At 55.3% G+C, this 12,549-nt stretch overlaps 4 protein-coding genes and 1 non-coding gene across 5 annotated transcripts in view; 3 read left to right on the top strand and 2 right to left on the bottom strand.

The window, feature by feature from the left end:
• Positions 1-733: 733 nt before the first annotated feature.
• CHGG_09302 (uncharacterized protein) lies at positions 734-2,034 on the top strand (the record flags this gene model as incomplete). The annotated part of the gene is made up of 2 exons (XM_001227228.1): positions 734-753; positions 825-2,034. 2 exons carry the CDS (start codon positions 734-736, stop codon positions 2,032-2,034), a joined length of 1,230 nt encoding a protein of 409 aa, XP_001227229.1.
• A 737-nt stretch (positions 2,035-2,771) lies between these two features.
• Positions 2,772-4,507, bottom strand: CHGG_09301 (uncharacterized protein; the record flags this gene model as incomplete). The annotated part of the gene is made up of 4 exons (XM_001227227.1): positions 2,772-2,908; positions 2,986-3,728; positions 3,850-4,188; positions 4,260-4,507. The coding sequence occupies 4 exons, from the start codon at positions 4,505-4,507 to the stop codon at positions 2,772-2,774; spliced, it is 1,467 nt and encodes a 488-aa protein (XP_001227228.1).
• Positions 4,508-4,786: 279 nt separating this feature from the next.
• On the top strand, positions 4,787-5,938 carry CHGG_09300 (uncharacterized protein; the record flags this gene model as incomplete). The annotated part of the gene is made up of 3 exons (XM_001227226.1): positions 4,787-4,808; positions 4,928-5,347; positions 5,814-5,938. 3 exons carry the CDS (start codon positions 4,787-4,789, stop codon positions 5,936-5,938), a joined length of 567 nt encoding a protein of 188 aa, XP_001227227.1.
• Positions 5,939-5,945: 7 nt separating this feature from the next.
• On the top strand, positions 5,946-6,042 carry CHGG_11406. Its single transcript has one exon. It is a non-coding gene; the product is annotated as a tRNA-Val (tRNA).
• Positions 6,043-6,579: 537 nt separating this feature from the next.
• The window catches only part of CHGG_09299 (uncharacterized protein), a gene marked incomplete at both ends in the record, with an annotated part of 6,396 nt that continues 426 nt past the window's right edge, over positions 6,580-12,549 (bottom strand). Inside the window, 6 exons of the mRNA XM_001227225.1 lie at positions 6,580-6,680; positions 6,857-8,609; positions 8,840-9,671; positions 9,748-11,903; positions 11,965-12,153; positions 12,292-12,524. Coding sequence (XP_001227226.1) covers positions 6,580-6,680; positions 6,857-8,609; positions 8,840-9,671; positions 9,748-11,903; positions 11,965-12,153; positions 12,292-12,524 — 5,264 coding nt within the window. The remainder of the gene's footprint in view (positions 6,681-6,856; positions 8,610-8,839; positions 9,672-9,747; positions 11,904-11,964; positions 12,154-12,291; positions 12,525-12,549) is intronic.

Raw genomic sequence — 12,549 nt, 5'->3', positions numbered from 1 at the left:
CTATGTCATGATACCTACGCTATTGGACCGCACGGCCACGCCAAAGCAGGCTACTTCGTCGACAAGTAAAGGCAGGCATATGGCTCACCGAACCTGTGTGAGCGAGCCCAGAGGAACTTTGGTGTTCTGCGAGGTCCTGGTGGGCGCGACTCTCCCTGGAGGGCCCTGATACCTATACAAAGGAATCAAATATCACGCCAGCTGGGCAGTAATGCAGACGCCGCGCCATCAAAGAAACGCACGGGCACAAGCCAAGTTGAAGCAGTACGTACCATCGCTTAGAGGCCATCCATCCATGTGCCGGAATTGAAGATGGCGAGAAAGGCCAGGAGCCGACATCTGTGTAGGAAAGAGTGATGTTCGAAGAACGATACGGGACTTGAAACAAAGCAAAACATAGAATCAAGGAATTGCAAACTAAAGATTATTAACGTTGTTCCGGGCCCAAAAATACGATATTTCACAAAGCCAAACGAGTATAGGATGCTCCGTCGCTCATCCTTGCATCAAGAGCCTTTCCCCAAACATTCCTCTCATCACCAAAAATAATAAATCAGGATCATCAACATTGAATCCAATCCACGTCAGATAAACCCCCCTATTATTCCCATACACGCCTCAGCGTCCGGGGTTTGTTTATCTAAGCAATCTTCCTTGGCACAAAGAACGACAGCCCTTCTTCAAATCTTCACATATTCACATCCACAATGGCTCCTGGGCGATCTCCCCCCCAATGAATTACAGTGCCTTCACGTCCCTGATGGCAGCCGTAACTACCTCGACCTGGACGACTCCCTCGCTGCTCGCTCGGGTTCTAAACCGAGCCCCGAGGACGACCCGATTCCCCTCGAGAAAATACAACCCTGGATCGACATGATGCGTGAGCTGCTTCTCGAATCCCACCTCTCTGGGGACACCATCATGAAGCTTATGCGCATGTACGCTCCCAAGAAGCACCACCACGCCATCAAGCCCATCGGGCCAACTAAGAGACGGACTTTCCACTATTTCTCCAAACTCCCCTCGAAGGTCAGATTTACCATCTGGAGGATGGCCGCGGCACGACCCCCCAAAGTCCTATTCTGGCAAAATGACTACGACGAGGGTGGGCCGCCACCGAATTCCCCAGCCGACGGCCCGTTGGCCGCAATGGCCTGCAAGGAAGCCTGGAATGTGATCCAGCATATGGGATTCTACTTCGACATGCAGGGCGTAGATCCCGACTCCTCGACCGAGCGAGCTCGGCCGGTCCAGTTCGCACATCACGACCTCGTCTTTACCCCTTACGGAGTGAGCACCAAGCCTTGCGATTCCGAACCCGAATTCCGCGCCCACGATTTGCTGCGCATCCGAAAAGCGCTCGCTGTGGATTACGACGATTTCGTCATAAGCATGGCCGAGGGTTACCACCCGGCGCGCTACAATTTTCTGGCCGAAACGAAGCAGCTGGAGACGCTAGTTTGCATCATGGCCGCCCCTGAAGTTTGCATCTGGACAGAAAACGATAACAAGGACGCCAGCCCGGGGTTGACGGGGCAGCAGCTCCAGAGAACCAAGATTTGCCAAAAGATTGTCCTGCTCCAGGACATGGAGGAGGTGAGGAAAGTGGACGTGCTCTGGCGAAATGTCAAACCCGAGTGGCGTTGGCTTTCGCGGCCCAACTGCGACCATTTCCGTGTGAACGCGGCCGCGTACGCTCCCAAGCTCCAGTCCCGCTGTTACAACTGCGCCGTACGGCACTGGAAAGAGACATGCGTGCCTCAACTCCGCCGGACCTGCGTGCGTGCGCTCTACACAGAGGGCTTCGATAGACTCTGCGACGAGGGCGTCCGCGAAAAAGATCCTTACCCGGAGGAGGAGATCTACCCACACGGGTTGACAGGCGAGCCCAACCCAAACCACCCCTGGGTAAAGAAGGCTCTCGCGCGCATGCCCAAGTTTAGGCCCGCAATGTTGTTGATGTTTAAGAAGCGCGCTCCGCGCTATGACGAGATGGGTCGATGTATCAACCGCATGAATCGGAAAGGATACTAGCTCGCCGTTACGACTGACGAAGCCTCTAGTTCCTAAATGGACACCCATATCCCTCAAATGTCAATAAAACTGTTTCTTCCCCTCTATCCCGTCAACCACGGCACCTGTTCTCATATGCAGTCCCAGTATGATTCCCCCTCGGTGCTCCTCGCATACCTCCCTCAGTGACCCAAAGCATGTCGTTAAAAGGACATAACCAAGATGATCTCGTGTATGCCGTTTCTCCATGCACCCAGCTCCATCTTACTAACACAGACAACGCAAAAGGACACGGCAGCACTCCCACGACAGTGTAAATATACGGGCCCACGGAAGGAGCGGCTGCTCTCATCATCTCAAGTAATAGCAGAGACATGAATGGTTTCATACATACATACCTGTTGCGGGCGCCGGCATTCCGGACCCACCTTTCCAGACCGCCCGGCCCCCTGCGTAGGCTTAACCCACGCAGTGGCTTCGCTTCCTATTGTTAGTTTCTTAGTTTTGCACAACACGTAGTTAGTTACATCTTTTACAGTCAGACTGTATTATCGTCTTCCTGTATGTTCCCACAATACCTCTTACGATGTTTCCCGGCACAAAAGCTTAGGCTTCCGCTTTCCATGTCCGTAGGTTCCGGATACATAGTCGTCGAGGCTGCTAAGCAAAGTCAATAAGCCCTGAAGCGCCCCTTTGCCTGGAGGAACTCCAGGTTAGGTCAAAAAACGGTGTCATTTCTAACCTGTACTGTCGACTTCTCACTGTAGAATTTTGGCCTTTTTCTCCTTTTCGACTTCCCTCGATAGCATCTCGAACTCTGGCGTCATCTGCATTTTGCTTCCTCGAATCAGCATCTCGCACGTTGGTCTTGGCGGTGGTGGTGCACGGACCGTTTCTGTCAAAAAGCGGCGAAAATGACTTTTTCAGGATCGACATCTATTATGGGTTGACTATACCACTAGAGCGACGCACCCGCTTGTTCGTCAGCGGCTTCAGTGGCCTGCGCTGATTCGGCCATGGCGTCCCATTCCTGGAACCACGGTTCGTGCCTGTGGTCCTGCTCGAACCGCCGTCTGGTTTCCTCGCCCTGTCGTTCCAGCTTGAGGATGGCCTCCTTCATGTCTTTATCAAGCACGTTCTTGGGTTCGACAAAGTCACCGCGCGCCGGTTTCCGAAACAGATGCAGCCCGTCCTCGCTCTGCGCCCTCGACAGCTGCACGTACAGGCTCATGAAGCTGGGCCGCGTCGCCGTACCGCTGGAGTGGACGCCTTTGAGATTGACGAGGACGTTGGAGAACTGCTTGCCCTGGCTCTTCTGATCTGTCATGGCGAAGGCCGGGGTGCAAAGAGACCCCGTTCGGTGGGTGACCCACCTGAAACCTGGCTTGCCCCTCCATCTGCCTTTCTTTGCCCCCGCATTATGGCTCGGGATGGCCGACCGGTCTTGCTCTTGATCAAGATTGTGCCGTTCGGGAGCCCCGGGAATGGCCAGAACCGGCGGTATCCTCCGACTCGAAAGGAGGACGGCCACGGGTGGCCCGAGATGGAGAGTCACGTCGCTGGGCGAGGGGCGATGGTGCCGGCGGCGAGGTCGGGGAAGATGTCGACGGCCCTTGAAAGGCGCCCCGTTGACCACCTTTAGCCCGACAAACTGGTTCCGAGTCACCACCACCGACATCCCTTGAGCGTCGAAGAACAGGCCCGGGGGTTGGCAGCTGGGAGTCGTCTCCGTAGCGAAGCATGCGGCACAGCTCTTCCACACTTAGTCGCTTCCCCGAATCGGTGTCATGCTTAGCCACAAAGATGGAGATGTGTTTGCCGTGGGCACGAGCCTACTGGACGACGGCCGCCATGTTCAGGTCCCACCGGTCTTGGTTCAGAGGCGTGATGGCTCTCAAGCCATCTACGAAGGAGGACTCGCACGACGGTGTATGGAGGCGGTGGCGTAACCGCTGGAAGTCCAGCTCGGTCTGATCACCGTTGCGCAGGCGCCGAAGGAAACCCCGCAGCCTTGGACAGCCGGCCGCGCGGACCTGTTCGCGGAGGATGACAACGGTGGTGAACTGGAGGAACAGCTTATGCGCAGCTAGGTGCCTTGCAGCGCTCTCTGGTCTCTGTCCGCCGCGGTCCCTAGGCATTGGCAAGAGGATGACTGGTCTGCAGAACGGGGTCGAACTGAAAAAAGTCGCCGAAGAGACAGGACCATTGGGATCCCGCCAAACGGGCGATGCTGGTCGTCCCTGTACTGCCGCAGACGGCTGTCTACCGCCGCGAGCGTGAGTCCGCCCACCTGGCTGATCTCGTCGACGATCAATATGACCATATTTTTCCAACGCAGCTTTTCTTCTTCCGATATGTTCCTTGCAACCTCGTTCTTGCCCTCGAATCCAATGTTGGTCGCCGAGTGCAACGTCACCCCGCCGATCAGCGCGGCCGCGTTGCCGCTGGCGCCCGTCAGGAGCAGCGTATGGAGACCGTCCTTCAGCCGGAACATGTCGTGGATTGCGTGGATGACGCGAGATTTGCCCGTGCCGCCCTCGCCGCCGACGTACTGGAAGTGCTGCCGGCCCCCCTCTTCTTGCAGCCGCGTGCCGCGGTCGTCAAGGAACGCTGCTGGTATTATACCGCCAGCGACTGGAGCTTGTTTAGGTCCAGTGCCTCGTAAGCCCAAAGGCGACATCGACGTACGTCGCATAACGGCCGAACTCGAGCTGCATCTGTCCGCCCAGACCGACTTCGTCCGCTGACCCTCCGTCTCTGTGAATGTGCCGCTATGGGCTCCCATGAGGCCCATCGTCATGCGCAGAAGATAGATTCGCTTGCCTGCCCTGGATAGTTGCCGTCACGCTGCTGTCCTTCGTCTTTGCCGTTGAACAACAACCGTGGAAGTCGTTAGCCGGCTGGATGCGAACAGCTGTCAACCCATTTCCAAGAGGATCCTGGATCGCATGCAGCGGTCGCCTCCTGGGAGTTCTCGATCGAAACCTCATCCAAGGCCCTCAACTCGTCGACACAAGCGTTCGCATCCCAGTAGTTCTTCCAGACGACCGGGAGTCTATTCGACAAAGCAGTTTAACCGCTCACAACACGACACCCATACGACCTAGCACAGTGCCCACAACACCACGCTCAACCGGTCCACGAGGAATCACAAGCTGGAACCCATTCTCCTCACCCGTTGGCGGCCAAAACTCATTAGCAAATAAAGAAAAAAACCTGGCACAGCCCCGGAAGCATCCGGATCATGAGGCAACCGAGCCACCGGCCACCCTTGAAGCACCGCCGAACTCGACCACAACCCACACAGAGCCAGTGCTTACAATTTCAAGCCCAGGTATGACTTCCTTCCAGCTCGCTAACTAGGCTAACCACAAAGAAGATACCGGTCACACCGACGACGGTTCAGACACAGAGCAGTTGTTGGAAGATCAACTCGCTCCGGTGGACACCACTCCAACAAGAAAGAGAAAGAAGCAAACTTATCCGGAGCCGATCCGAAGCAAAAGGTCTACAGCGGGAAAAAAGAGGGCGCGACTATACGATTAGACGCTAGTCTGGCTGAAGAAACCACATTTCCTTACTTTCCCAGCATTTGTAAATAACCATCATGAAATGAAGAAGAAAAAAAAAAGAAAAAAAAACAATGACGTGGTTGACTCTCGCAATTCTCGGTGGGGAGAAGCAACTTTAATGGCAGCGATAGCTGCGTACCGCCAACTGCCAACCATAGCATCACAGATTTGCAAAAAAAAAAAAAAAAAAAAAAAAAAAAAAGCACTCAAACAACTAACTAGTTCTAGAAAACGTTCCTCCAGGCTTCTTTGGCGTGCCGGCTGCGCGCGGCACGGTCACTCCTGTGCGGGACAAGGGAGGCAGCGATGCGACCCTCCGCTGTAGGACAAAAGAACTGCTTCACGCCCCTTAGTATCAATGGTCGACTGGTGTAGTGGTTATCACGTCTCGTTCACAAAGTTGAATAAATGGGTTCTCCCACCGAGAAGGTGCCAGGTTCGATCCCTGGGTCGATCATCTTTTGCTCCGATGTCATTCCTTTTTTGAGATCATTTTGGCTCCGATTTTCATTGTGTTTGAACCAGCCATCAACGTGAAGGACACATCAACTAACTATTTCACGTTCAAATATTACTTTTCTAAATTATTTTTTCCATAGCTGTTGCAACTAACCGTCCCATCGGGTTGCATTTTCGGTGTTGACTCCATCCAATCGTGGAACCCACTTGCAGCTGAACACTTCCGTTAACGAACCAACGCCTTTCTCTCTTTTCGTCATGTCTGGCAACCTCTCCGTTTCCATACCCTCGAGAAAGAGTACTCTCTATAACCATACTCAAACCTACCTACCTATCTAATGCGAGCGCTTTATCCCTTATCCCGCCCCAATGACCCAAATCCTGCTCTCCGCCAATTTGTAAACACAATGCAGCATGGCAATGACCCTCCCCAAATGCCCATTTCCCATGACTACTCTCAGCAATACAGCGATACAACATATTTGTCATTAGGCCATCCCATGCTCCGTTCAGTGCCCATCCCAATTCTCCAGATCTAGGTAGCCACCGGCGATGCGTTCCCCCACAACCAGCGGCCCATGTTGAGCACCAAACCATTTGTGCTTTTCTTTCCCTTTCTTCCCTCAAGCGAAATAGCTCTTCCAGAGCACACCCTCTAGGTCCTCGAGCTGCTCGCTCGTAAAGTACTGCATCCAGCATATGTCAGTCACGATCTCTTGAAGGAAAGGGGGTATTGATATCACATCACCCAGAATAGCAAAAGCAATGCTACGCATGATGGTAAACGCAGCGGGGGAAACCAAAAAAAAGACATACCTTCTGATCCACACCCCAACTATCCTGCCTCGTCTTCTTGAACTCCGCCAAAATCGCCTTCGTAGCCTTGCCGACAACTCCCGGGTCATTAGCAGCGCGCGTGGCCAAACCCGCCAGGACCTCCGGCATCCACTTGGGCGGCGGCGTGGCGTAGGGGAAGGCCTCGATCAGGGCGCCCAGGCCCAGAACGGCAGCATGACGGCGGACGATCTGCTTCTGCGTGTCCACGGGCGTGTCCGTGCCGGGGACCTTCCGCTTGGGCATGGGGTTCAGGCGGAGCTGCAGCTCGAAGCGGTCCTTGAGTTGGTAGATGATGGGGTTGCGGAGGGATGCGGGCGAGCAGCGGATCATGCCGGCGAGGGTGGCACTAGCGCAGTCGCGGACCTCGAGTTGCGGGTCCGCGAGCATGTCGCCGACGGCGTCGAAGAGCATTTGGCGCTGGGCGGGCTGCGTGAGGAAGAGGCGGCGGAAGTAGACGACCTGCATGTTGACGAGGGCGCGCAGGCGCTGGTGCCACGACGCGGCAGTTTTGCCGACGCGGATGAGCGCGGCGATGAAGGCGTCGTCCTCGCCCGACCGGAACGGAATGTTGGGTAGGTGCCGGTAGACGTGGTAGGCGAGTTTCATCAGCTCTGGGTCCTCTTTGACGTCCATCATGTGGAGGAGCTGGTCGATGAAGGGGTCTGGGAAGAACGGGACCAATTGGATGCACTCTTGCGAGGAGAGCATGCTGTCGAGCCATGTGAGGACCGTCTTAGAACCCGAGGTGTAGCTGGAAGGGGTTTGTTGACCAGGGGCGCGCTCGTGGCGCCATTTCTCAATGCGGGCGAAGACATCCGTAATGGTGGTTGTAAATTCTTGCGACGGCTGGTAAGCCCGGAGACCTATGGAGGATTCGGCCTTGTTCTTCTCTAGCAGCGTCGAGACGTCCTTGAAGGACTCGTGGTAGCGGGTGCGGTAGATCGTGGCGATGATTCTGCCGATCGACTCTCTTACCGACTTGTACGGATGGTCGATATGGGCGAGGCAGTCTTCAAGAATGGGTTCCTCCTTGCGGAAGTGCCAACCAGCATCGTTAATGATAAACTCGATAAGCTGGAGCTTGGACGACTCCTTGAACGCGGCGTTCGAGTTCATGTCCAGTCGGAACGATGCTAAGGCTTCGGTGAGCTCATGAGATCGTCGCGGATCTTTACCGTCGATTATGACGTGGAGGCACGTCATCCAGTAGGACAGATTGTCGGGAGTCAAGTCATCGGCAATGATCTTGAGCATCATTGGCGCCGCGAACTCCCATACCTTGTCCCGAATGTCCTTCGGGTCGTCAGCGCTGCCCGTTAGCAGCGCACCGAGGATTTCAGCAGTTGCTCGGTGCTGGTGCTTATCGCTGCCATCACCATACACGTCCTTGGTCATCTCCACAATGTCGTTAAATGTGGCAGACGTTTTCCCGTAGTGCATCAGGTCAAATACGTTCATGAGCAATACGACGTTTTGCATGCGGAAACGGTCTGCCCCAGAATCTCTCGGCTCCTGCTTGAGGTACTCGAAGCATGTTTTGAACCACTCCTTGGTGATGATCTTTCCGATCCGTTCACGCACCTGGGTTTCGACTTCGTCGTAGGCCAAGAACGGCTTCGGACTTGCTCGGGACACGGTGATTTCGTTCCCCCACACGAGCCAGCCCGGGTGATTACAATCGACGAAGTAGTTAACCTCGTCAAGATTCCCGAACTGGTCAAGGAATTTCTCCGTCAAGTCAGGGTCATCGGTCGGCACCGGAAAGTAGGGTTTTATTCTCGTCGTTCTCCTTCTCGGTGAGGTAGTTCCTATAGTCGTGTCCGTAGACCGCTCGCATGTCGATGGCGGTAAAAAGCGCAGAGAAGGCAGATAGGTAATTTGACCGTAGACTCGGGTGCTGGTCGTTGGCGCCATTGGCAATGAGGTCGATAAACTTCGGGTTGCCGAGGGTGTCAAACCGCAAAGGTGCAGTTCAGCGCAAAGATAGTGCACCTGTTTGCAACCTTCCAGTGGGACTCGCGCGCTTTCTCGGTTAGCTCCAAACCCAACGCGGCTTTCTTCATCTCGACTTTCTTGCGACGATCTTTAATAAAGTCGTTGCGGCGCTTGATAGTGGCCGAACAATCTTCGCTAGGCCGGATCGTGTCGATGACCTTTTGGTCAAAAATGATCATGCGTTCGAGCGGCTTGCCAAACTCGAGGAGCGGATAAAGGGCGGACGACCCGAGGTTCTGAATGGATGCCTTATCGACGCTGGCGGTCTGGATGTACAGGCGCATGAGGTCTGGAGCAAAGCGCCAGTCTCTCATGACGGTCTTGATTAGGGTGGTGAACAGAAGGGTGTACATGGCTCCTTTAATGCGGTCATGGTCGTTCTCCTCCAGTGCAGTCCGTAGTCTATCCAGAACGACAGGTATGACAAGCGGCCTTCCTCCGAGCAGAACTTTGAGGGATGAATCTTGGGCGCCTTGGGCCACTCGACGCACATCAGAATATGAGGAGGTACATGATTCGGCAAGATCAAGCAGCAGCTGCTTGTCGAGCTCACTCTTTTTACGGTACGCGGCATTGTACTTGACGCGTTGAAGTTGGTAGGCGTCCGCGCGCTTGATCAGCAGCGGCCGGGGGTAGACTTTCCGGAGGCCGCTGATTTTGAAGGGAGAAATGTCGGCCTTGTACAGGCGGACAAGACGCTCAAGCGGGTGAGCAGACCGTTCGATACCGACATCGGTAATCCACGTCCTATACGCGGCGTACAGTGCGGTGAAGCACGCAACATCGTCCTCCTGGCTCGTGTTCAAGAATGCGTGCGTGCGCGAGAGAACCTTGCCAACGTCTTCACGCAGGCCATGAATGCGCTTCATACACTGGATCTTGCGGGCTCAGTAAGTACCCGGCTGGGTAATGGAACTTTCGCTTCAGCTCGTCATCGTCAGCCACCTCAGCGAGGGGGTCATCGTCCTCCTCCATCATCATAGTGTCACCATCCGCGTCGCTCTTCTCCTCCTTCGTTGGCGCCCCTGGCCGTGCCTCTCGCCCGAGGCGCAGGAGCGGGTCAAAGAGCGTGGCGATACCTGAGAGTATCAGCCTAAGAGCAGTCAGGCTCCGTGATAGCTCATCAGACCACTCCTTGTTCTTGCCCTTCCTGCTAACGGGCGGATCGTCGCTCATCAACTGGCCCAGCCTCTCACAAGCACTCCTGGCCTGGCTCTCGAAGAGCTCAACCGCAAACAGGATCTCAGCCTGCGAGGGACGATGCCACTTGATGGTAAGCTCGGAAGGGGCGGTTGTGCGACCCCAGTCATGAACATCCAAGCCACGGGCGATGTGGTCGGGCTCGTAGAGGGTGTTGTCGATTGGGTAGGTGTGTGTTAGGTTGAGGAGCAGGTGGTGGATGTAGTTGGAGATGTGGATTGTGGGCAGGCCGCGGCACTTCTCTTGCATGTATTCGGCAATCCCGAAGAGGTCGTCCTTGTACTTCAAGACCTCGGCGCCAACGTGGACTACGCACATACTAAGCATGCTGACGTGCCAGACCAGCGCGCGGTCCCGGGGAAGCACCTCGGTGCCGCTGCTGCGGTCTGACGCTGCGCCATTGTAATCGATTTCGTTGCGAATATTGACCAGCAACATCGGGATGAAGACCTTCAAGGTTTTCTCCGGGTTGACTTTGCACAAAGCATTGCAAATCCATGCCATCGCATCCCGAGCCTGGTGGACCACGTGGCTGGTAACGAAGGCCGCGAGCTTCTCAAGCGCCATATCGAAAAGCTCCGGGGATAATGATGCGAAAAGCGGTGTAAGCGCAGCCGGCAAGGTGTTGATGACATTTTCCTCTGGGGATCCGGTGCGAAGAAGGCTCGGGTCCGGCAGATTTTCTAGCAATGCAAACACCTTGCCCAACAAGGCGAGTACGAATTCGCCAAGGCCGGCAGTCGAGGAGCGCAGGACGTTTGCTTCGTCTTCGTCTGTCAGCTCCTCGTCGTAGCATATCTTGACATCCTGCCCTTCCCGTTCCATTCGCTCCATCTCGGCCTGCACCCAATCCATGGCAAGGCTCGTATCGTGGATCCTGTCGTCCTGGTGTGCCAAGGGCACAAATGGGATGCTGTAGGCTACGCTCTGGATGAAGTAGAGCGTGTAGAGCGTCTTCCCCAGGTCGTTCGCATCAATACCGGGCAGGGCAAGCGCCAACAGGGCGGTGATGTGGCAGCGGTACCCCTTCTTCTTCGACATGATGTTGGCAATCATCTGGAGGCCGCAGAGACTGGATGTCGTCCGATGGACCTCGACAAGCCCTTGTAGGCTAGGGTAGAAGCGCTGCAAGGCACCAGGAAGGATCAAGTCCGGCTCAAGGTAGGCGAGGCCTTGCAGGGTAGAGTAGTAGTAGTTCACCACCTTGGAACTCTTCGCAAAAAGCCCCATGAAAGTCACCTCCCTCAAGGCAATGACGAAGCGCTTCTTCAATTCGACATTAATCCGGCGCTCGGAGGGTATGTCGAGCTCGCCGCTTTGTTCGCGATTCCAGCGAGAAACGAAAATGTCGGTAAGAAAGAATGTAAGCTGTGCTAAAAACCCAGTCCATGAGCCTTGGTTGGATGGATGGAAGAAGGTGTCAATAGACTCCATCAGGCCCTCAAGGTTTGCCAAGATAGAACTCTCTTGCTTGAGGCAGAGGGGAGACAAGGAATGGCCAATCCACCGTGCGACCATGTACGGCACCGGGTATTTCTTCTTATCCTTCTCCAAGTAAACGCCCAGGCCCGATGCATAATCGAGCGTGGTGTAAGGAGAGGTAGCCTGGCCTACAGGGATCTCGGTCAATCGCAGGATGGCCGTGAAGATGAGGTCTGACTGCTCGCGAGAGAAGATGCCGTGCTCGGTGAAAGGCACATGGGTGCAGCCAAGGTAGTCGCGAGCCATGCGCGAAAAGATGTCGATGAAACAGATATCGAAACCTTTTGACCTCGTCATGAGCGACCATAGGTGGAAGAAGGTCGGAACAAAATCGGATGGTTGCGACTGGGGCTCCGTAGGGGGGGGCGGGGCCAGTGGGCAACATGGCGTTAAGGGCGCCGGCAACGATGTAGGCATTTGATATGGCCGATGTGCTGAAATAGGGGAGGAGCTCCTCCAAAATCGCGCGGCGCTCCTTGGGGTCAAAGTAGGCGCTTGCGTGTAGGCAGAGCTTCAGAATATGCTTCGACGACCGCCTCCGCGACCCCTGGTGGGAAGCCGTCTCCGATGGCAAAACCAGGGCCTTGAGTTCTTTCTAAAGCGGCCGCCAATCAAAAGTGAGGTCCTCGCCAGGTTTCAAGTAGTGCCTTTTCCTGCAGTTGGAGAATAATCAGTATGCCAAGCAAGATTCTTGAAGAGGGGGAAGAGAGGCGAACCTTGTCAACGTGATGACCATGCGGGAGAAGCGATCGGCCGTATTATTATCGAGCCCCGGTGCTAGGGCGAGGTGGTAGTATAGGCGAGCAAGCCGAGAGCGCAACTCCCGCGTCATCTCGAACTTGAGGTTCAGCCACCCCTGGAGTTCGCGGGTCCAGTGGAGGGCACCCGGCGAGAAGTCCTCGGCACTGATGGAGATGAAGAGGTTCTTGAGAATGCCACGAAGGGCATCGTCCCTGTGCGAGTCATCTTCAACATCGAAAGGCAGCAGGCG

Source organism: Chaetomium globosum, genomic scaffold, assembly GCF_000143365.1.
Source record: "Chaetomium globosum CBS 148.51 scaffold_6 genomic scaffold, whole genome shotgun sequence".
NCBI lineage: Eukaryota > Fungi > Ascomycota > Sordariomycetes > Sordariales > Chaetomiaceae > Chaetomium > Chaetomium globosum.
This window is presented reverse-complemented; position numbering and strand designations above follow the sequence as displayed.